The sequence below is a fragment of the Beta vulgaris genome, chromosome 4 (assembly GCF_026745355.1).
Source record: "Beta vulgaris subsp. vulgaris cultivar EL10 chromosome 4, EL10.2, whole genome shotgun sequence".
Taxonomy (NCBI): domain Eukaryota; kingdom Viridiplantae; phylum Streptophyta; class Magnoliopsida; order Caryophyllales; family Amaranthaceae; genus Beta; species Beta vulgaris.
The window spans coordinates 26755221-26780301 of NC_079205.1; the positions used below are offsets into that span (position 1 = coordinate 26755221).

General features: G+C 36.3%; 1 protein-coding gene across 3 annotated transcripts; it reads right to left on the reverse strand.

Moving 5' to 3' along the window:
* Window positions 1-452: 452 nt before the first annotated feature.
* LOC104884290 (hypothetical protein) lies at window positions 453-25081 on the reverse strand. Of its 3 annotated transcripts, none has more exons than XM_048637838.2 (9): window positions 24642-25081; window positions 13206-13299; window positions 12690-12766; window positions 10943-11052; window positions 10772-10857; window positions 4137-4222; window positions 1804-1957; window positions 1606-1619; window positions 453-1109 (listed from the first exon to the last, which is right to left on the reverse strand). In XM_048637838.2, the coding sequence occupies exons 1-7, from the start codon at window positions 24757-24759 to the stop codon at window positions 1821-1823; spliced, it is 708 nt and encodes a 235-aa protein (XP_048493795.1). In that variant the 5' UTR covers window positions 24760-25081; the 3' UTR covers window positions 453-1109; window positions 1606-1619; window positions 1804-1820. The 3 variants fall into 3 exon arrangements, with proteins under 3 accessions (XP_048493795.1, XP_019103110.1, XP_010667215.1); XM_019247565.2 differs by having other exon boundaries at window positions 4166-4222; window positions 10943-11049; window positions 24642-25078; XM_010668913.4 differs by having other exon boundaries at window positions 4166-4222; window positions 24642-25078.

Genomic DNA, 25081 nt, shown 5'->3' on the forward strand with positions numbered 1-25081 from the left:
TTTTTTTTGCTTTTTTTTTGGTTAACAATAATCACTTTGAATTGTCAAAAAAAAAAATCATTTAGACCAAAACCAAAATGGATCAATCCATACCCGACCTGCAACCAACTATATATGGACCTTCACCCTACCTATCCCACACCCAAATCACAAAATGTTTGACCCGACATGACCAAACACACCCTTTCCAGTTTGCACCAATCTAAACCCACCGAGTGAATGAAATTGACATCTCACTCTAACCTCTTCCACGGCATTCTGAAGATCAACGTGAATAAGACCTGAGTATTCATCTTGGAACCAAGTCAATCCTACATTAAACCCCGTACCAAAAATAATTGACGAGTGCATATCAGAGAACAAGCAACTGCGGTGCTTAAAGAGAGAAGAGAAAGGTAAGGCCTGGACAAGCCAAACATAGTGCTAGTATTTCGAAAAGTCACAACTAAAGATGAAAGGAAAGACCACTCTTATGGAGGTCACTGTAATGCATATACAAACAATATTGATTAGATCTTCTCTACTGTTACGTAAATATTAGAGCTTTACGGATATAGCCCAGAGTATAATATTACATCAATTTACAATTACTCATACAGGAAGCTTTCTTGGCCTTTCATGCAACGGCACCATTCAATAATAGACACCATTTAAACAATTCTTCATCGCGCAATGGCTGGAGTACCAACCAGCAAAGAGCAGCATTATAGATTTCGGAGGGAAGCAGCAAAAGGTCATTGCTTACGACTTGAAACAGGGATATATTGTACGATTATAACTAGCTTACCTTTACAAAACCAACCAAACACGGAAAAGCCTACATGCTAATGACTCTAATGCATGAGATCTAGATGTTACATCTGCTTCATAAGCATAACCTTTAATTTAGTAACAAAATATGCAGGCAATGAAGGCCCTTCCTGCTAATTAATGACGCTCCAGGCCTAAGCCATTCACTGTCTTGTTCATCATATAAAACAATAATAAAAGGAACTGCCCATAATCATTGTCGATGTCCTTCTGGCAACGTAACCACATTATAGAATGGTACCGTCCTTTTTGGCATGGATCCATCTTCGCTTTCGTCATCATCAAACTCGAGAAGATAACTGCAGAGAAACATTTGATTTCCATTTAGATGGAATCCATGAGATTTGTCTATGTTTACTTGAACTAAAAAGAACTCAACTCTTTTGTTCTCTCTATTATATTCCTCAAAAATCAGACAAAATATTGTTACTAGATTGTTTCACTTTCTAAGTACCTAGATAAATAGCCTTCCAATTGAAAAGACAAGGAGTGCAATAGTGGTTGCACATCACTCTCCTAACCGAGGTGTGCACAATCCGGTCTGGACTTGAACCGGACCCGTCCGGGTACGGATGCACACCTTCCCAAACCAAAAAAAAAGTACATGACAGAAAGGTAAAGCAGAGAGTATGTACAACGATTTCACAATTCCTCAGCTGAGCATCTGCTCAATATCATTTTACATATGTATTGCTTGTATTCTTTAGTTTCTTTACCAAAGAACGGAATAGGGTAACTTAAATTTAAACACCAACTATAAATTCAAAATCTGAAGAGACAAGATAGATTACTTACTCATCAGTCTTCCTCTGAAGCAGGTGAATTGGACCAAAATAACCCCACATCCAGATTCCGGAAACAGTAATATGAAGCCAATCTCAGTCGAATACATTAAAGACATTCCAAGAATATATCTAGAATCTTAAATATGAAGCTACACGTTTTTGTTCAGAATATAATAGAAATCAGAGCAATTAGATTCATATAAATTACCTTGCGATTTGGATTCACTACTGTTGCCTTGTACAATGCTGTGGTACCAGGATAGACTGCCAAAACTGCTCTGCCGAGAGGGAAGTCCAGGGCAGTAGTAGGATCATTCCGTTTGGGAAAAGGTATAATATGTGACGCAGGAAGCTTATATTTTCTATACAACAACACAAGGACAATAATGTTAATTCAAGACATTAAATCCACATACACACAATGAGGAATCAACTGCCATCCAGAAATAAAAAAAGAAAAAAAAAATGATATAGCTCCATTCATTTAAAGACAGAATAGAAAGCAGTCATGGTAAATTCAACTTGGAAGCTAATGACCCTACTGAATATGTTCTCTATTAATTGAACATCAAAAAGTGAAGCAGTACACAACCCCAAGATGGAAATAAATCATCCAGTCACAGATACAGATTGTAAATAAGCTTTTGATCAACCTCATACACGCATCACCAAAAAAAAAACTAAGACGTCATGACGTACATGTACACCCAGTCAGTCATTTTATCAATCAATGCATATTAATGCAGCTCGTCAAACTGTCATGAGAGCACAATACTGGAGTCCAAACACATTCCAGTATGATACTACTTCGGATGGCACATTGGCACTACAAAGACCTATTACAAATCACAGTGATTCTGGTGATCACCTATCACGTATATTTTATTATCCCGTCATTAACAATGTCCTTCAAAAATATTTCCGCTTTTAATGGAGTCAAACATACACTATTTTTTGGTTTTTATTATAACGGGCTATATTATAATGAGACATTAAACTGTAATTTCTTTTCATTGTCAAGCAGCCAAAGTTGGCTGCCAACTATAATAAGGGTTGATTAAAAAGCAGCATCATGGTTGTTACAGGGTTATGTTACGGTTGACCACACCCTTCCCCCCCACCCAAGAAAACAAAAAGTAAAGATAAAATCCAACCACAGAAGGAGCATTCTGCCATAGTAATCATGTTATGGTGCCGCTTAGTGTGATCACAGTATCATAATGAATACAACAGTCACTGTGTCTAGGCCAATAAGTTAATTAAATTTCTTATTCCGTCTCGCACCAGATAAGCTTCATGACTCTGTCAAGAGATACCTGAAAAACAAATTCCACTGTTTTGTGGTAATATTTTACTTCCTCCATTTTTTTTTTACATGTTATACTTTTCAAATCACGGACTCCTAGGTAAATTTTGGAAAGGAGAGAGATAGAGAGAAAGAAAACAAAAGGGTCTCATGTGAACATGTGATAGGAAAGAGATAGAGAGAAGTTATTACCCAAAATAAAAGTGTAACATCTAATTTAAAACTTCCTAAAATAGAAAGTGTAACATGTAAAAAAAACAGAGGAAGTATTTCATTTGAGCCTTTACTTTAAATGTTATATTTAACTTCAGCTGCTTATTTAAGGGTAAATAACTCACAGCAAATAAGAGCTTTATTTATCATCTGATTGAAAGAAAGCCATTAAATGCCTATCTCAAAACCCTGATCTCTCACTCAGATAAAGTGTAAACCACCAATACAAGAGTAATAATACAGAGAAGTTTAAGAATAGTTCCAATAAGAACAAAGATATGGTTCTAAGGACATCAAGGATTCACAATGAAGCTTTTCCCAATTGCATAAGAAAACAGGTGAACTTACTAAGACCACCGAACAAACTAGATTTTCAAAGCTTAAGATTAGCACACGGAACCAAGATCAAGCCTTCCAGATCTGATCACGGTTCCCTACCATGTTCAGCAGAAAAAGAATATAATCAAAAGGTATTTTTTGAGGACTCTCAAAATACTAAAGATTCCTTGCCATTCATCATCTTGTTATAGTGAGTTCAAATCCTTCAGTCTCACTGCCAAGATTGGCAAAGAGTTGCTTTATACAGCGGCTACGTTTCATCAAGACGAGAACAGTTGTGGAAGCATTGCAGAGGTAAGCTAAATTTCCTAAAATATAGTCCACTATTATTCAGCTTTCCAGTCATTCTTTAAAATCTCAAAAGTGTTCAACCAGTTCAACAGAAAGCTTCATATCTAAGCAAGTATTCAGTAAATGATCTACCAAAAGTAACACGTTCCCGAGATATAGGATGAGAGACATCGAAATATTGCACAATGTGAATCCAACAGGTAGTCATTGCAGCCAATGATGGTAATGAAAGACATTTTCGCCTGTGCTTATATATCTATATCTAACATATAGTGAAATGAAATATGGCATGCAATGAAGTTTGCATTCCCCAGCATTTAAAAATGGCAAAAGCCGATATTCTCCAGATTCAAATAGAAGGTAGTGAAGTATCATGACTCGCCATATCATACCAACCAGAGATAGATATGAAGGGGGGTACCTTTGGCCACCACCACCCTCTTCATCGTCACCAGGTTCCTCATCAAGCACTTCAAATCTGTAAAGAAAAAAAGGACGATTAGAACATAAAGAATCAGAAGTGAGGTTTATTTGAATTTGAAGTAAAGGAGAAAGAGTAAGAGTTGTTAATGACCAAATTGAAGCAATCAAATCAAACTCTAGTAGATATTGAGACCTCAAGAGATAACAATTAGATATTAAATTTCCACAATACATGACAATTAGGTGCTAAAGCTAAAGGGATGTTCAGGTAACGGCTAGTCGGCTACTAATCAAATGCCTCAAAAATATGAGCTATTGAAAAGCTCAAAGTTCCATTGTGAACCATCAATGTAAGTTATAAAATTCAGATGCCGTACTGTGGGCCTTTATTGCATACTCACTCCATCTCAACAAGCACGTTAAACTTTCTAAGTTCGTCCGGAATATGGTATCAAACTTAATCTTTGCAAATATGCATAGATCATAATACTTGAGTGATAAATGTCAATTATTGCTAAAAGAGAATAGCTTGACATCTCTCAATGCATGCAAATTTTATAAGGCACCTGTCAGTTGAGCCTCAAAAAAGCAGGATTTAGACTACCTATTGATTGAGCCTTAGAACCACTCAAAAAAAAAATATATTGATTGTGAATTGGCAACCCCAAACTACCAGTTCCAGAACCTCTATTTGTCTTGCAAAGTCCAAGAGCTGATAGGATACAGGCAAAGTACAATTCTTTTTCTTTTTTTAGGAGGAGTCAAAGTACAATTCTTGAATGTAAATAATACCATCTCTCTTCCTTTCCTTTGGCCATTACAATTTCACAACCCCCAAAACATTTTTTCTTCTCTCTACCACCTTTTACGATTTATCCAACCACCTCTTTTTTTTTTTTTGAGGGAAATTTATCCAACCACCTTATTCTACTTTACAAATGCTTTATAAATATGAAAGGGACAGATCTCTAAAGAAAATCCAGTTGATAAGTTTGACAGAGATATCTCCTTCTCAATATTTTGATCAAAACATCTCCCTCTACCATACATTTTATGTGAGGGATGCAAGCCAAGACAATCAATTTGGTTGAAAAATTTGGTTCTAAGGGCTTGTTCTCTTCAACATAAAACAGCTGAACTGAACTGAATTGAACTGAATGGAACCGAACTGAATTGAACTGAAATGAATAGTGATATGTAAGAGTAAAAGTATTGTCCACTGAATTGAATTGAATTGAACTGAACTGAAAATAAGTTGGGGAGAACAGGCTCTAAGTACATCAGTAATGATCCATAGATTAAATTATTCCAGTATGCAAATCAATCTTTTATTAGTTTAGTTTCATATCTTCCAGATGTTCTATAATTAACATTGTAAAATGTTAATTTGGATTTTGTGAGTTGTCGAAAGTATTATATTAGTTTTAAAACCTTAAAATTAAAATCAAGGTCTGTCAATGAGTTAATATTTGAGGGTAACATTCAAAGCAGAGCAAAATTACTGCTCAAGAATTCAAGTAACAGGTATCTCTGATATTCATTGCTTTACCATTAGTAGCACTTCAATGGAACACTATCCAGGCCTCATCATTTATGCTTAACCCAAGATCCCATCAACATCAAGACTCCACTAGGTTGTTTCTGTTGTTATCATTTGTATTTTTTAACTGGATCCATTAAGCCTTATCCTGTAAGTTCCAGATATTACTTATTCTTATCTTAGCTTGGTGACGAGTGACTTGGTAAGCAAGTCAACTAGGATTATCCTGATCGTAAGCTATTGTAATGTACAATTTTACAAATGTACCCTGCAGGCCTGCACTATGTTAAATTACAGAAGATAAAATTAGTTACATAAAATTGCGCTGGAGACTATTAGCCTCTGAGGTACTTACAAGCAGTGTAACAAAGTTCATTAGCTTTGACAATAGTGACATACGAAACATGGAACTCAAGTATTAATTGCTCATATACTTTCCTACTAAATTATTCCATATACATATTAAGTCATCTTCCGTCTCCACCTGCTACTCTAATTTCCCTAATTGTTACTCGTACTTCTTAAAATTGTGGGAAATCTTCAGAAGATACCTCAAAATCACAAAAATTAAAGTATTATATATTCCTTGGATGTTACTTATAAGGAGACCTATAAGTTTCAAACATTTGATATGTTACAGAAATATTGCAGAAGTATAGGGGAATCCCATGGAATTTTACTTTTAAGTATAAAGTGCCACAAATAGGTGATAATTTGCAGTCAGTTGTACAAGCTTCCAACATATTTGCATCCATTAACATCTAAAGGCAAACATTGACAATTACAAAGTAGTTGGCCTTGGTTAGAGACTATAGTTACAAACTTATGCTAATGTCACAAATTTACGAATGTATACAACAATGTGATCCTAATATCATCTTTCCTAAAATCCCAACCACCACACAATCATCTCAACATGCGCACATCTGCTACCCCCCATCTTCCTCATATGATCTACTCAAAAACCCAGCACTAAACAATATCAATCTGCTCAAGGCATCTTTAAAACTCGATATGAGTACCCTCTGGGCCAACTGCTTTCTTCAACGCCTCTATCTCTATTTATGGCAATTTTTTGAATATACTTTCAATTGAATTCCCGCTCCTCAAGAGATGTCTCCTTAGACTCATTTGCCTTCCATAAAACAGCTCATCAAGGTATTCTCTCCATGCGTCCTTAGTCGCTCTGTTTTGGACTAGGATCCTCCGCTTTTTATCCTTCACACATTTCACCATGGGGAGATCCTTGTTCTTACACTGTCTTCTTCTTTTAACTACCTTATTAACTTCTCTTGCGCCTTCCATCGAGTCCATCTTTTTATATACCTCTTGATATACCTTTGAATTCGCTTTTTGAGTGGTTTTCCTACCTCCGCCTTAGTATTTTTATGTTTTTCAAATTTACTTCATTACTATCTTCTCAACCGTTAATTTTACGTCCTCATTCCACCATATTGTGTACTTATGCAGTGGTATTTTTCCCTTCGATTCCCGTGGAACAGTGTTACCTAATTCGCTATCTAATTCGCCTTTTGAATTCGCCAATTCGCCCAAAATGAGCCAAAAATGAACCAAAACGACCATAATTCGCTTTTCTCAATTCGCGATTCGCGGGGGGAATCAGGTAACACCGCCGTGGAACCACTTAGCTACTAAAAAAACAGTTTCTCATTTTACACAAGTTGTATCCAGGGAAAAAAAATGCGCTCGCGGTCGCGTTCGCGGGAACGGTCGCGTTGTCGCGGGAACGGCTTGTAACGGCGAAATAGAACGTTTCGCGGCCGACGCGGCGTGATTTTTTTAAAAAAATCACATTAATATGTTTTAACCTTATTTTCATTTTATAGTTTATGACGCATTATTACAACATAATATAATCAAATCTAATAGAATATCATGTTTCCTCAACTATATAATTAGATCATAAAAAATTTTGGCCAATGTTTCAAAAGAACGGATGTAACGGGGATAAAAGCGTTCTAACGCGGCGAGTTCGCGTTACGGAACGGACGACGCGGCGAGAAGTACGTGAATTTTATTATGACGTTCCGTAACGGGATTTCGCGGAACGGCAAATCCAAAATCCGTTACAGAACGGCCGTTCTGTAACGGAACGGGAGAGTTTTAATTCCATGGTTGTATCTAAGTACTCTGGGGTCTAATCGACTTCTTCACCAAATGTGTCGGTGAAGAACTTAAATTTACCTTCTTTTAGACTACATCATTTTATTCTTGGCTCACCTAGACTTTTGTTCCCTCTTAAACTTGCCTTCCTGAAATCTAGAACTTGATGTCTATGTTGAGGGGCTATACTCTCTCCTCAGACAACCTTACGGTTAAGGCAACTATGCCTATCCGGGCACAGTATCCCTCTTTCTAAATCAGGTGTTAGCCAAGATCGAGTCATACTTCCAGCTTACTTCAAAAACATAATTACCAAAATGCACTAATATATCGCTTTTTCAGTCCACAAAACATTGTCTACAAGTTTAATTTTTTTATAAAAAATGATGTGATAGAACAACGAAAAGGAGAGAAAAACAAGAAAGAATGGGGTAAAGGACGAAGAATTTTGGCAAAAATACTTCTCATTTATCCTGCCGCGCCGAATAAATACCTTAAGACACGAAGAAAAAGGCTAAGTCAGCCTGATATGCTCTCTTAGTTGGTCTGATTTTCTATAGAGGTCAAATTCTCTTTTTTCACAACAATAACAAAAAAAATATAAGATAACTCGTATATCAACTAAGCACCCAAGAGAGCTCCATCACCACAGCAGTCAAGACCTTGTGGAATCATATGGAACATATAACAATACAACCCACGAAAATCAGAATTGGAGGTAAAATTCATTCATACTTTGGTCGACCATTTCCTAATAATTGTTGTACCTCACAAATTGCATTTATTTTTCATCTATAATAATACCTAATAAATACCGCCTCGCCTAATAAATACCTTTGATATCTTAATATGCATCATATGGGTTAGGCAAGCATTTCAAGGAAGATACTTCCTCCGTTTAGAAATAGTTGCACCATTTCTATTTTGTGCACTATCCATATCTTACACTTAGATTATCTTTGTGGTTTATATTTTAGGAAAAACATAATCATGTGGGGTTTTGTTAGATTTCTCTCGATGTAAATTTTTTTAAAATAAACTTTTTATCATTTTACTTATTGATAATTAAAGATTTTAATGGTTGAAATCATACATCGGCATGTGTGAAAGTTAGAGATGGTGCAACTATTTCTAAACGGAGGAAGTATTATTTAAGGTAAATGGACATATTAATTATAATCATTAAAATCTTAATAACCTAAACTTTCTCTCAAACTAGTGTTTTAAGTTAATTTTAATTGATTTGTTAGTTTTTCTTCTCTAATCTCTTCGATAAACCACACATAAACCTAGATGATGCAAGTCATATAAAAACAAAAGAAAGTATAGAAGTTATGAAACAAAGGTTTACGTGATGAATTAGATATGTTACTAATCGACTCGAAACCTAGCCCAAAAGCAACCCTATAAAATGTTGGAGTTCGAAAAAAAGATTGTGACTGAAAACCCAATTGTATCAGCCGAACACAGAAATTCTTCACTCATAATCATCCAATCTTTTTACCTGACCCACTCAGAAAACAATTGATATTTATAGCAACCATTGGAAGTTATTAGAACTTTGGTGTCCAAATACCTTTTGAGCTGAATTCGTTGGTTTTAGCGTTATTTTTGTTGGAACTAGAACGCAATTGTACGGTTTGACAATAAATACTTCCTCCATTTCTTAATAAGTGAGACGTAGAGAAAGTGGGGGGAAACCAAGGACCCTCGAGAGACAAAATTGGGGCCACATTGCCACAACAACCTAAGGAATTAAAGAAGTGAACAAAAGGTAGTGGTCCCCTCTTGCTTTTATAGTGGCAAATTTGTAACAAAAATTAAAAAAAAAAAGTTGTCATTTTAAGCTTTGTGTCACTTAGTGCGACATTTCCATACAAAGGAAGTGTGTTAGTTATTATGAAACAAAGAAAGTATATTATTTATCACTTGTTTTACGACTTATATGTTGAATATTTTCTTTTGTATATAGCTGGAAATTGGAACCATAAATGACATTTTGAAATCCCTTAACTTGTTGAGTCAACCGAAACCCAAATTCTTTGGGTCTTGAATAACCATGGTATGACCTGAACACCAAATCCGCCGATGTGAATATGACCCGAACTAGAAACATCTCACTTTAAGCCTCTAAGGCGGCCTAAACCTCTTGTTTTACAAGACTAGATGAATTCATCATGACGCAATCACATTAGCAAAGTACGTACAAGATCCAACCTACATTCAGATGCAAATGTAGACCTTATTGTTTTTTGCCGCCTTTCATGCAAAACCATCATGAAGTACACTTTTGTGACGCATGAAATAACCGTGATAAAGAATCACAACCATAATTTTAGCTTTTGTCTCCCACCCTGCTTCCTTGATCCATCGCCTCTCCTATGTACCAAAAATAGGTTTTGAGGGAGTTAGCATCTCACTCTTATTCCTATCTCCTCATTGTCACACACCAAAACAATCGTGAATGTTCCACTTTACGTTATGAATAACCCATGGCTCATCCCATCACTCAAAGGAGTGCATTGTTACTTGCCATCATAAAATCATCAACGACCATTAGGGACCATTTCCAAAACTGCAGTCGTGCAATGGAACAATGAACACAAAATATTATGCACAAAATGACTAGTGTTCAATGAAGACTAGTGCAGGAAAACTTGTGGTGTTCTTTAATTTTATTCAAGTGGTACACTGCTATCCACAAACACACAGGACCTAGTTTCACAAATTATTCAAAATAGAACGATATGATAGTATGATTTATGATTAGAGCTTTCAAGTTCAAATCAGAGGCAAACAGATGATTCATATATAAAATCTTAAAGTTCAAGTTGCTCTTGTAGCCCTGTCAAAAATGGTAAGATACAATAATTGGAAGTTCAAATCACATGCAAACAACAGATCATCAAATCAAAGTAACTATACATAAAATTCACTTACTCTCTTGTCTCCCTGTCATAATGTATGACTTTCACGACAATATACTCATCCTTTTCAGATTCTTCTGTAGTAACCCTAGCTGCTACCTGAGTACAAACCCACTTCAGCATCATCCAAGCATTAAAACCTTAAGATAAGGTCAATGTACCGTAGAAAATACTCGGTTCGTACCTGTTCACCTTTCAAACTAGCAAGATTGTCAACTTGATTTCTCATGGAAGGAGTTACCCTTGAGATATCAGAATCATTCTTCTTCTGTTTCTTCTTCGGCTCATTACCTTCTGCAACCCAAAACTTAAGAAATAAAAATGATTTTCCACTATCTTGAATTTTTAAATATTTTGAGAGCACTTAATTATATAATGTTAAATTAACCATAACATTGAGATACAATATATGATATTATTACAATTGAAAAGATTCTCTTGAGTAAAAGTCCCAAACTCCCAACATATGCGCATTATCAAGTATTAACTTCGGGTGGTTGGGTGAATCTGTGTTCCTACTTGAACCCGACCCCCAGGCCCAGTTCAGTAACATTGTTAGCCCTTGTAATAAGACTTCAATAGGAAAAGATAGGAACCTAAGTTTGAAAGGAGAGAATGGAGGATATAACGCTTAAGCTTTTTATGGAATTACCAGTTCAATATTCCCTGTTAAACAAAGAGAAAACATTCAATGAAAAACTTACAGCATGTTAAGATTGTAGACAGCATATAATTTCTACAAAAATGTCACAAAGAAAGGTATCATGTTTAGTTTTTAGTTTTCTTTTTCCTAAAAAGTCAATAAAATAGGTATCATGTTTCAGTTTTATTTTTTTCTAAGAGCAAGAGAAGATTATTTCTGTCTTTCATGGAATGTGCGTACTTATACAATTAGACCTGCATAGATTTTACATATATATCAGCTAATATAAATTTTGTCAGACAAAAATCTAGTAAATTTCTTTTTTTTTTTGACATAGCTAAACCAGATTAGTATCTTAATTGGTGTATTAAGAATTAATCCACTTTGGAGCCACAGCAAAAAATTGATTTCATTTACAAGCAGAAACAGCAGAGGAAGAAGCAATCATTGCAAAATTCAAAAATACTACTTCCAGACATTACTGGATTCCATCCAAAAATTATAGGAAATTTTGTGAAACACTACCTATTACTTTCCACTTTCTGAAAACAACTACCTAATACTTTTTTATTTAAAAGAAGCTACTTACTATCAAGTTTTTGTTGGACTAACACTACTATATGATGGAATCTGTTAGGGGGCGTTTGGTTCACACAGTGGTATGAGTTTGGAATCAGAAATGAAATCAAGGTGGTATAGGTTTGGAACTTGATACCCAATACCATGTGTTTGGTTTTATTTGGGAATGAAATTTTTTCTTCTATTTAATACGTAGAGGTATTGGTATGAGCCAAACCCACCTCTCCTCTTGGGTTTCTAAACCCCATACCTTATGGGTTTGAGGTATAGGTTTTAAATCTACAAATTATTAAACAAAAACTAGGTATAGGTTTTGCTCATTCTAAACCCATACCTCATACCAAAATCATATGAACCAAACACTCCCTTAGTGAATTCCATTTGTGGCCCCAATACTCCCATTCCCTTAACTGCCTTCTCCTCCCTCATTTGAACAACCATTTTTCCTCATCTGGACAACCATTTTCCTCACCAAGAGTCAAATCTGATAAGCTATATCCATTTAGTAGGAATTCATCAACAAAAACTAGTGAAACAAAGAGTGATAAAATTTTTTAAACCGACACCAATAGAACACAATGCAAAATACTCATAGGCAGATGTGAACTAATTCATCTCTATATCCAAAAGGTTTCCACCTCACAACAAATAACAGAAGTAATGATGTATGAGAAAAGACCAAGCTGCTATAAGCCAGTAATGGACACACCTAATCTTCTTCGTTGCTGTCCAGGTGGTCCAGGAGGGAGCAACGCATCCAATTGAGCTAATAATATATTAGATACTCTGTATGTAAACCATAATATCAGTTCAAATAGATAATATTAAAGAATGGCTTTCTTACTAAAGCACCTTTAACTTTAAGACAAAAAAAGGTTTACACATTAGAGTGATAATCAGGCAAAAGGCTTACTAACATACTACATCCGTTCTTTTTCTATTGCAACAATGGATGGAAGTAGAAAAAGTGGGTAGTTTAGTATAAAGGTACCCCTTTCATTAACTAGAGTAGGAGAGGCACCAATCCTTAATAAAGTAAAAGCATCTTTGTGAGGCAAATTGAGTAATTAATGATGGTTTAGTAAGATAAAGTGAGGGCAATATTGTCAACTAAAGTTGCTTTTTATACCAAAAGTGAAATTGTTGCAATAGATGTGAAACTACCCAAATGGTAATAGCTGCAATAGAAAAAAGAAGGGAGGAAGTATATGTGATGACAACGTACCTCACTTCAGTTTCTGACAAGTCCTTAGCTTGAGTGTACAAAAGCTTAAGTTTCGATAATGATGCATCCCCAGGCTTCTCAACCACTTCCGGATCTGCACCACAGTATCCATAATTGTTCAAAAACGCTCATGTTCCAGATTTGCGTTAAGAGAACCAAACACCTTCAATATTACTACCTTCGTTTTTTATTAGAATGTTTTGACTTTTGCAGTGTTCACTTGACCAATTCTTTTTGCCGGATTATAAAAACAAATTTAGCATGTGAAATGTTGTTCGATTTTTTTAATTTTTTTTGAGAAATAGATGTTGGACTTGTGTCAATGTACATTTACAATATATCAACTTTCACTAACAATAATTAAAGACAATAACAGGACACTAAAGGTTAGAAATGTTCATTGGCCCGCATGAAAGGCAAACAGTTGCAACTAATAAAACTCGGAGGGAGTATAATTTTGTCTTTCTAATTACACCATATTAACTACATTAGATAAATTAGAAAACAAAATGAATATAAAATTCTATGGGCCTGTTTGAAATCGATTTTTGTTTCAAGATTCCAGATTTTTTTTTAGAAATTTAAAACAAAAATATTAGAAACAAGAAAAAGTAGGAACCGTTCGAGGTCACTAGTAGCTTCTAGTTTTTGGTTTTATGAATATAAAAGTCATATGATATAAAAGGTATAATGAATTTCAAGTTTGTTATACGTACATAAAACATGTTAATTTTGAAAACTCACAGCACAAAAGTGGAAACCACGTTTTCTGGATGACATTTTTTATTTAGTTTCCGAGAAAACTAAAAACTAGAAAAAAAAAAAAAAAAAACGATAGCTTGTAGTCCCCTAGTTTCTAGTTTTGTTGTTAGTTTTCGAAAATGTCAGGATTAGTATAACTATGACTAATTTTAAGTTCATTGCACCTGTGTCATATGACTTTAAAAATCATAAAACCAAAAATTAGAAACTAATAGTCATGCCTAACAAGGCCCAAGTAATCATAAAAGTTTCCATGTTATATTCAATCTCAATGTTCCAAAAGCAAACCCAAGGCGCACCTAGGGGTATCTCCAGGTAATGGTAATATCACATACAAATTGTTCGGAGTAACACGTGTGTTAGTCGTGCTACCTAGGCTGTTTTTGTGAGATGCTAGGCAAGCCGCCTAGACCACTTTAGTATGGAAGCATGCGAGAGGGGAGAGCCAACCAAAGAGCAACAAAAGACCAAATTATAACACTTAAATTCAAATGCAAGCCCTCTAGAGATAGCATAAAATTGCTTATAAGTTTCACCTTAATCCCCTAATCCGAAAGAAAAAAAACCCTAATTAGTGTATCTAGGTACCAATTAGATATTTGGGTCACTAAGTCACTGCCTACTAGTGTATCTAGGATGGTTAGTGTTATCAAGAAAGCTCTCTTTCTCTATCCTCAAATCGTGTCTCATACTCTCTCTCTCTCTCTCTCTCTGATGTTCTATTCTTTTTGTCTCACTCTTACTGAGGTCAGTACCATTCAACTTATTTTTTGAGCTTATCCTATATATTGGAAGTTTCCTCAAATTTTCTAAGCTCAATTATCTTTTTAAAATAATTTTAACATTTGTACTTCTCTTCATCTTTCTGATCTTTTTTTAAGCTCACAATATTTTCGAAAATTCCTCAAACTTTCTTAGTTTTTTTTCTAGCTCTCTGGACTTCTTAATGTTTCTTAACTTTTCTTTGTTTCTTCTTGAAATAAGTAAAAGTAAGTTCAGCAGAACAAAGCCTTTGTCTCTTTGCATCACCTTTTCATTCTTCTCTCTTCATTGAAACTCTTCCTCTACAATCTTGAGCTCCTACTTCCCCCCCCCCTCTAGGCTTCACCTCTCACTCTTTCTCTTTTGACATGAACAATAAGGTATTTTAGTATTTCTTCCATTCTTTTTTTCTCTTTTTTTATTGTGAGATTAAGAATTCACTAATAACTCCATTTCACAAAAATTTAATCAATTCCCTTTTTCAGTACGTTTCACAAAAAATTACTCAGCTTCACTTTTTCAATTTTGGAGCATGTGACCCACCTTACCTTTTTCTTTTTAATACCCACATCTCCTTATTTTATAATGATTTCTCTCTCCTTAAACCACCTTTTCCGTTTCTCTCTCTAATTTTGCCCCCATCTCCTTGGTTATGATGGACAGCAAAGTAGGTAAACTGAAGTACAACAGAGGGAGTATATAAGTACCCCACTCTTACCGACTAAATGCCTAGTGGGTCCAGGTGCAGTCATGTCCCCTTTGACTAGTTGGTTTTACAAGCTTATTGCAAATGCTACATATTTTAACATTGTAGATTAGCAAGTAGCGGCCTAATGATTTTCCTTCAAAAATACCAATTTACAATAAAATTCTTCTCCGCACAGCTAGAATATGAAGCTTTAGTGCTCATATAACTCCCTTTGTATTTTCTTGCCTTTTCAAACCCTCCCGGTAGAGTGGTAGTAGCTTAGTGCAGATTGGTAGTAGCTAATTTTGGTTGGCATGTTGTAGTTGAGCACTGATGTATAATGGGACTTAGTATTTTTCTCACATGGTTTTGCTATCTACTTAGAATAGATTTTACATGTTTTAAGCAAATTAGGGTCCTTTGTAATAGTTAGATTAAGTAAAAGTTAGATTAGAGGCTAGATTAGGTGCTTTTCGAGAAATTTATTTGCACGGCTTTGATTTTGCTTACTGGGCAAGGACTTAAAGTCTAAACTTTTGCTTCCTTTTTGTTTCACTGGACAGCTAACTCATTAAATTGAGTGAGGAGCTATCTGAAGCAAGGAGGAAAGCCAGAAAGCAAACAAACAAAAGGAGGAAACCTCCCTATTGGTTCACTACCATTCCAGCAAGATTCTGAAGTCTTTTTGTGTGCTTTTGAGCAGCCGTCTTGGTGGTCCAGTGTGTGAGCATCTGCTAAAAAGCTCTTCTAAGTGTAGAAAGACATCCACTTGGTTTTGTAGCCAAAGATCAACCAATAAGGAGATATAAAGCCGAAAAGGTGAAGGTATCAGCAACTTGATAAGCATTCTATTTTGTTTTCTCTTGTATTTCTTTGCTTAGATTATACTTTAGGGGCTGAACTTTGTATTATGAATAGCCAACAGGTGTTAGGTTTTAAGTGTGTGTTTGTGAAAGAAAAAAGAGTGAGCTTATTAGCTCGTAAGTTTGTAAACCGAGAACAACACTTGTTGCGACTTGTGGCTATCTTCTAATTGCGATTAGGAAGAGACCCTCTCCTTCTTGTGAGAATTAGGAGTTTTCATCCATCTATCTATCCATCCTTCACTACAAAACACATCCAATCCACCCCCTAAGTTAGTATAAGGTTACTTTGCCTTTCATAAACACAAAAACGCAAAAAGAGAGCTAATCGCAAAACAGGTATGCGTCAAGCACTACGAGGAGAAGATGATTGGGGAGGAACTTTTATGTCATCGTATAGAGAAAATCTAGGTTTTATTAGGAAGATAAAAAAATGTACAACGAAAAAAATTGGCAACGCACTTGTCATGTTGTGCATTACATGTGCTCAATCTTTTAAAGTGTTCAAATGAAAAGCTGTGTTTAAAAACACTTGTGGAAAATATGCACATCCAATATATTATATTGATATGAACTAAAAGATTATTTACAGAAAAAAGGAAGTAAATTCCCGCCCTTGCTTTTATTTAAAACTTTAGTTACTAAGATTTGTAATGTTATATCTTATATCACTAAAAGGTGTTTTAAAATGTATGCCTCCATACGCCAATATGTTAAATTATTATATTATGAAATATAAATACTATTTTCGTAAATGTGTCGAATCAAAATATGTTTTTCTTAACTAAAAATGATAACATGTGTTGTTTTAACTATCGAACTACAACTTAACCTACCAATTATAGTTTGAACAAGTTTAATAGCTAATCTTCATAAAAGTTACTTTTGAAGAGCATGCTCGTGTATAAATATATGGAGGTGACTGATTCATCCATTTATGACAATATCACATGTTTTGGTCCAAAGTGAAGAATCCATGTGTCTCTAACCTTGTCTTATCATCCGAAATACCATAACAGTTTTGAAGGTAAAGTGAACATTTTGACTATCATAGGTGTTAAAGGCATATAGCTATGTAGAGTGATGACATGTCCATTCTATCCTTGCCTTAATTTTAAAAAGTGCGTCCAAGGCGTCCCTAGGCGCCAGGCGAGGGGGCACCAGCCACATCGCATCCATCAACCCAAGCAAAGCATAGCACGACGGCCGACCTGAGGTGCGCGCTTTTGCCGCCTTAAGGAGAAGTGCAAGGCCCACTGCGTGACCGCTTTTAGTGGAGAGGCGCGGAAGACACGGGGAAATGGACTAGATCTAAGTTACAGTGTTTGAAAAATCCCAAAAACTTTCAAATTTAGACTGACCACAAAATCTTCATAAAGCTACACAAGCTAATATTCTTTTTAATGTATGTCAATCATCAATAAGTTGTGATCAAGGGACCTTCACACCACAAAATCTTCATAAAACTACACAAGCTAATATTCTTTTTCTTTAGATACGATCCATACAAATTAAATGCATGTGCAAGAGCATTATAAGTTTCACGAGTTATTAGCTTTCAACATTTAGATTATTGTGTCACAGATTTCCCTTATAGCATGTTATTCTATGAGCTAGAGGGAAAAGCTAATTTTTTTTTCCTATTAAAAACGGATATAAGAAAACTCATCGAAAGATAAGCATTATTTATATATTTCTAAGATTGAAGTTCAATTAGATAGGAACATTCATGAGGCAGCCTAGTCACGTGGTAATCTTGTAATCATTAAAAATACGGTTTTGTCACCAAATACCCCTGACAAAAAAGTTTATTCACCAAATACCCCAGCTTTTTTCAAAATTCACCATATACCCATGACTTTTAACAAAATTCACCACATACCCCAAAAGTTGACGGACGTTAGTCTCCGTTAGTGTTTAATTACAAGTTTGCCCTAAGTTCAACCTAATTAGCCCTAAGTTAACCTAATTAACCCTAAGTCAACCTAATTAATCCTAAGTCAACCTAATTAACCCTAACTAACCCTAACCCACCACCCCACCTCTTCCCCCACCACCCACCCACCATCCCTCCCCCACCCCACCTCTTCCCTCCACCACCCCCAGAACCCCCCTCCCCTTTCCCCACCCCCCGCAACCGCCCACAACCCCCCTCCCCTTTCCCTGCAAACGCCGCCCAACCCCCTCCCCTCCCCTTCCCCCACAAACATTGTTGAACCCCCTCCCCTTCCCCCGCAAACACCGCCCAACCCCCTCCCCTCCCCTTCCCCCGCAAACGCCTCCCAACCCCCTCTGATATGAAAAAAAATCGATTGCAGGGGTTTCAAAGGTGCGCGAAGGGACGGGGAGGGGAGGGGGTTGTGCGGCGGTTGTGGGGGAAGGGGCTACACGACTGCAGGGGAAGGGACTACGCGACTGCAAGGGAAGGGAAGGGGAGGAGGAGGCGCGACAGGAGGGGGCGGGGAAGGGGAAGGGAGGGGGGCTGGATGGTGGGGGCGTGTAGCTCGTGGGGTTGGGGATGTTTGGGAGTGGTGGGTTAGGGGAGAGAGAGGGGGGTTAGGTTAGTTAGGTTTTTAGGATTTTTAGGTTAATTAACACTAATGACTAACGGAGCTAACCATCGTTAGTCATTAAGGGTATTATTTGTCATTTTTAAAAAAATTTGGGGTATCTGGTGAATTTTGTTAAAAGTGATGGGTATATGGTGAATTTTGAAAAAAGTTGAGGTATTTAGTGAATGAACTTTTTTGTCAGGGGTATTTGGTGAAAAAACCGTTAAAAAAAATCCACAAAACGAATCTAAAAACACAATGATTGCATCCTAAGTCATACTTCCTTCGTTCTTCTTTAATTGCAACAATTGGGCTTTTATACTATTCACCTACCACCCTTTCACTATCTATTGTTACATAAGGATAAATATAGTCATGTGAGGTCTTGTTAAATTCGTCTCGATATATTTTAAAATATCAAATTGTTATTGAAAAGTAATCAAAGATATTAATAGTTAATATTGTGCATTGGCAAGCGTAAAAACTCAATTGTTGCTATAGAAAAAGAATGAATGAAGTAGGTCATTATGGAAGCTTTTTTGGTCATGCACCTACTCATCATTAGTTATCATTTGCTGAGTTCTTTGACACACTTCAAAAATGTTTATGCCCCACTACATGAGTCCCGGTGCAAACCAGACGACCATCCCAATATTGACCTATCCGTAAAGTTGGCACCTGAACTTACATTACTTGTAGAAAGGATGGAAGATTTAATGACAAAAAGAAAGGAAAAGTCAAGGTCGAGTGAAGATAACACAAGCACGATTATGCAAAAAGAACTTCACCAAGTGCTTTGATTGCATTGCAGCTCACATATTACCAAAGTCCCTTAGGTCTATAAATAAAAGTAACTTCTTAATGGAGGGAAAGGAAGAGGATATCCATTAAATCACCCCATAAAATAAACCTAATATGCCATACTACACCCCTCCCTAACCACCATTTCCTTTAGCCAAAAGTACGCACAAGTCTTTTAATTGTCTCTCTCTCAAACAGTCGAAAGATATCCGAGAATTTTCACATAAAGACATTTTTTCCCGTTATTGCCCATATTAAAGGTGGCTTCCAGGAGATACGTGCACTATTTCTCAAGCCAAAATAGTATGAATTACCTCGTTATAGCATCCTCACCTAAAAACGCATCCAGCTCCATTACAAGCAAGTTACTAACTATGAAGATGTCTAAGACAAAAATCTACAACATCAACAATGCATGACGATTGAATGGGATCAACTTTTCTATAATGCATCAAATGCACTCCATTAGTCATATGTGATACAGCACACCAGTCACATGTTTCCTTATCACAATAGTGCTCCCAATGCACATAAAACTACTTGCGTATTGTGTGTCCATCTTTATAACCATAAGAACTTTCACACTATCAAACCAAATTCAATAATGACCTGTTTGGATATGAGCATGGAATTAAAACTCTCTCATTCCCTTACGAAACGGTCGTTCTGTAACGGATTTTAAGTAAGCGAACTCCCATTATAAGACACCATGATAAAATCACATACTTCTCGTCGCATTGTTGTTCCTTAACGCGAACTCAGCCACATCAGAGTGACTTCATCCCATTACATCCATTCTTTTCAAACCTTGGCTAAAAATATTTTATGAATTAATTATATAAACGATGAAACATGATATTATGATAGATTTGATTATATAATGTTGTAATCATACTTCATAAACTAAAACGACGCAAATAAGGTTAGACATATTAATATGGATTTTGTGAAAAACTTCATGCCATGTCTGCCGCGATTCATTTCATTCATCTGTTACAAGCCGCTTTCGCAACAACGCAAACGTTACCGTGATCCACGACCGCATAAGCTTATTTTTCCTTGGATATGAGTATTTCATTTGAAATGCTGGAATTGGGCTAATTCACATGTTTGGCAATTCATATGGAATTGGATTTGGCCCAATCCCCCACCCATTGAACATACATCACTCATGTCATTTACAGATCCATTGTAAAATATTGTCATTTGCAATCCAAACTTCATCTCTTCTCACTTAAAACACCATGACAAATATCACGTTTTCCTATATCTCTCTACTCGTTCTCCTCCATTAGAGCATTTTCGAGCTCGGTTATTTGGTTTACAATCTTCTATAGTTTACAAGTTCTTCTATTTGTCTGTTTCGGCGTCTCTCTCTTATGCGCCTAGGGTTTCTATATCTACGAACTTTCTCTCTCTAAGGTTTATCTCTTTCATATTACACTTTGTAGTTTCAGATTGTTTCATAATAGTTGATTTTATTGTTATATACTTGCATGCTTCGGTTATAGCACTTTCTTGAGTGTAAATTGTTTTGTTTTGTTTGAATGCACAACCTCTATTGTCTTGTTCAATTATTTCACAAAATGTTGCATTTCTTAGTGTTGTTGATTTGATTAGATGTGGAATGTCTGATTGTTGGCTATCTTTATAATGTTAAATTGAGATTTAGAGTTAATTAGCGTTTATAATTCGTAGAAGATTATTTTGTTACTCAAAATAGTAATTAGGGTTCATGACTTATGAGCATAACTTTTGCCTTGTTAAACTCAAAAAGTTAGAAACTATGATTAGATTTTCCTATTGGGTCAATCGAGAGCTAGTTGATTATGAGTTGCAAGTTAATTATGCAAAGCTAGTAGGATCTAAATGAATTTCATGGACTCCTAAGCTCTGCATCAAGTTTGTAGATATTCTTGACACATGTCACTCGAGTTCCAGTTCTTGCCTAGTTTTTTAGGCGTGTTTTATCTAGTAATCTGGTTGCTTATGATTAGTCTTTACCATTTGCATTAGTAGAAGTGACTACAATTTGTGTACGTGTGATATGTATGATGTAATAACAATTTGTTTATGTGTGAAGCTATGAGAAGGTGGGCAAGATAGACATCTCTTGATATGATTGATTGAGTTCAGGTGTGCTTTAACAAAAATTAGCTGGGTCCAGCAACAATAGGATTTGAAGGCATATTTTAGGATACATTTGACCCATTTGAATAGCATAATTCAACTGAAGGCCATAATTACAACATATTCAAAACTATTCGTTTACTACTCTAATTTACTAGCATTAAGTGTAGATGCAGGATATAATAGGTGAAGTATATACACATAAGGCCATAAATACAGCATTAAGCGTGAACTAGGATATAATAAGTGGTTATAGGGTGTATGTTACATCTATGATCAAATGTATTTTGCTTGCAGTTATTCTCTGTAAGCAACATAGGCAAGTTCGACAAGTTTTTTCTTGCACTTGCTTAAAAAGCATTTTTGGTCGTGGAAAGAATTTGGATTGTTGATTAAACATTGGGGAAAGGAAGGATGGACCAATTAGGATAATGGGGACCTCGGAATTACGAAAAGGCATTGCGGAGTCGGTGTTGCTTATAGAGCAACCATTACAAGAGGGGAGACAATGTGCTTATGCTCTACCATTGTTAGCTAAAGATTCCTATGTATGCTTAGCTCATCATCTCAATAAATCATTAAAGGTGTGCCACATTCATAACTGTTAAGAACACTTTTTAAGTGTATACTCAATCGCAACTTTAGCATATTTCATCAATAATATAGTTTTGAGATACAATATTTGATGTTGAATATACACTAAACATTGATCTTATAATAAACAAAAAAAACTCATGTCATCAATCAACTTGGATTTCCTCCTGTTTCATCTAATGCACCATTATCTCTCATTCCGACATATGATCTGAATCCTATTTAGCTACGCTCTCCGACTGATGAATACTTCACCTATTATATCCTAGATATGGAAGATTATTGTCACTATGAAAGAGAGGGTAAGAAATTATACTAGAATATAAATCTAGTTGGATAACTGAGTTATTAGAAGGGGTTGTTACTAGCAATTCATGTAACACTGTCTTCAACATGTTTTGTTGTTGTCATGACATCAATATCAAGAATATGGTTATAGAAGAATTTTGAGATTTGCTATGATGTGGATATGCTCTCTATCCATTTTTTTTCTTACAGTTTTCTCACCATATACCCCTGACAAATTTTTTTTTGCACCATATAACGTTGCGAGTTTCCAAATTTACCATATACCTCGATGTTTTAAAAAATACATCAAACTACCCTTATAAATAAGGAAGTCTAACTCCATTAGTCATTAACCCCTAATTCCCCTTCTAACCCTAATTAACTAACTTAAACCTAAACCTAACCCTAACCACCCAACCACAACCCCTCCCCCACCCCACCCTTCCCCCACCCTCGAAGCCCCCCTCCCCCCACCCCACCCTTCCCCCCACCACCCCAGCAACCCCCTTTCCCCACCCTCGAAGCCCCCACCCCGCTAAATCCTCCTCTTATTTGTGGCTTGAATCCTCTTCTTCGTCGCCTAAATCTTCTTTGTCGTCGTCAGATTTCCACCTAAAATTTGAATCCTCTTCGAACGTCGTGTGTCGCTGAGAGAAAGGCTAGAACAACGAGGGTGAGAGAAAGGGTAGGACGACGAAAAGAGAGAGGATGAGAGAGTGGCGGGGAAAGTGCAGCTGAATTGCGGGTGAGGGGCTGCGGGTGAGGGGCTGCGGGGGAGGGGGAAGGACTGAAGGAGGGGGGCTACTGGGTGGGAGGAAGGAGGCAATAGGGATGGGACGGGGGTGGGGGTGGGTGAGGGGGGTTCGGGGGTGGTGGAGGGAAGGGGTTGGGTGGGGAGGGGTGGTGGTTGGGTGGTTAGGGTATTAGATTAGGGGTTAGGGTTATGTTTACGTTAGTTAATTAGGGTTAGAGGGGGGATTAAGGGTTAATGACTAACAGAGTTAACGTCCGTTAGTCATTGAGGGTAAGTGGATGTATTTTTAAAAAAGTGGGGGTGTATATGGTGAATATCAAAAGTCAAAAGAGTATATGGTGCAAAATAAGATTTGTCAGCGGTATATGGTGAAAAAACCGTATTTCGTAATATTTTCGGGTAGGTGATTTTTTGTTGCATGTTGTTGTTTGGATCAGATGTGAGGTTTTTGAATTCTAAATGCTTGGTTAATGCAATTGGGTTTTCTTTAAAACTTCATTTTGTTTCTAAATTTTCAATCTTTTCACTCGTTTGTTTCTTGGAAATGGAGATTTTACTAGGTTTTGTGTAACTACTGTGATTATTCTAGAAATCAACTTAAAATTTCAAGTAGTTTACAAATTGTCTACAATCTGCTTTAATTGGCCACTAATGTTTCATTATGTTGCTTTAACAACAAATGCATCCGAATTTGGGGTGACATGTACTTTGTTTGCTTTGGATGGAGAAACTAGTGATGGTGTTTAGCAATATGAGAAGTGTGTTGGTGCTTGAGCACATCCACATCCGAGACTTTTTCTAGAGGTTCAAACATGAAGCTCAAGATAATCGTTTACGGGATGCAATTAGTAGCTTTACGGGAGTCAAGGAGTACGTGACAAGACCCCAAACGAAGTTCCCAAGAGATCTACAACATAGTCTCTAGTGTTATTCGGATTTGGAGTCAACAAGTGCAAAAGGTTATGACTTCGATACGCTAAAACGTCTATCGGATGAGCAAAAGTTAGAGTAAATTAGGGTATCCAAACGAAATAAGCTAGGTCAATAAGCTAATGACTTACCTTTCCACTAAGAATTATTTACGTTTACGTCAATAAGCTAGGTCAAAAGCAAATACAAGAGAGATTCATCAATGCAACATTGACAGAACCCAAAAAAAAGCAATGTAAGCAACAAAAAGGCGATAATCTCAGTAAGTAAAAAAAATTGAATAATTAAAATCGCAGAGAGAGAAAAACACACTTGTTTGGAGCTTTTTATGAATCTTATTAATATCGCTCAAGACCTCTTCCTGCTCTTTCCTCAGGCGATCCAGTTCCTTAGAATTGTCGAGAATGCTGGCAATTTCCGAGGTCGACATCGAACCAAAAGGTAATCCCAAATTATGCCTTCTACAGCTTAAATTCCCAAAATGAAATATCTAAAGCCTTAAGTTTGAGGCATGGCAATGAGCATCACAACTGTGAAAGCTAAGACTGACGCTGTCAAAAATCAAGTGTACTAACTATTTGACGCTATTTTGCGGCCGAATAAATTAGGGTTTTCTTTTTCTTTGTTTTAACGATATTGTAGCGGCGGATTGTGGCGGATGCTGGTGGCGATAGGTATGAGAGGGGAGAGGGGAGAGGAGAGAGGAGAGAGGAATTCAATACGGAAGGATAAAAAGGTTAACAGAGTGGTGA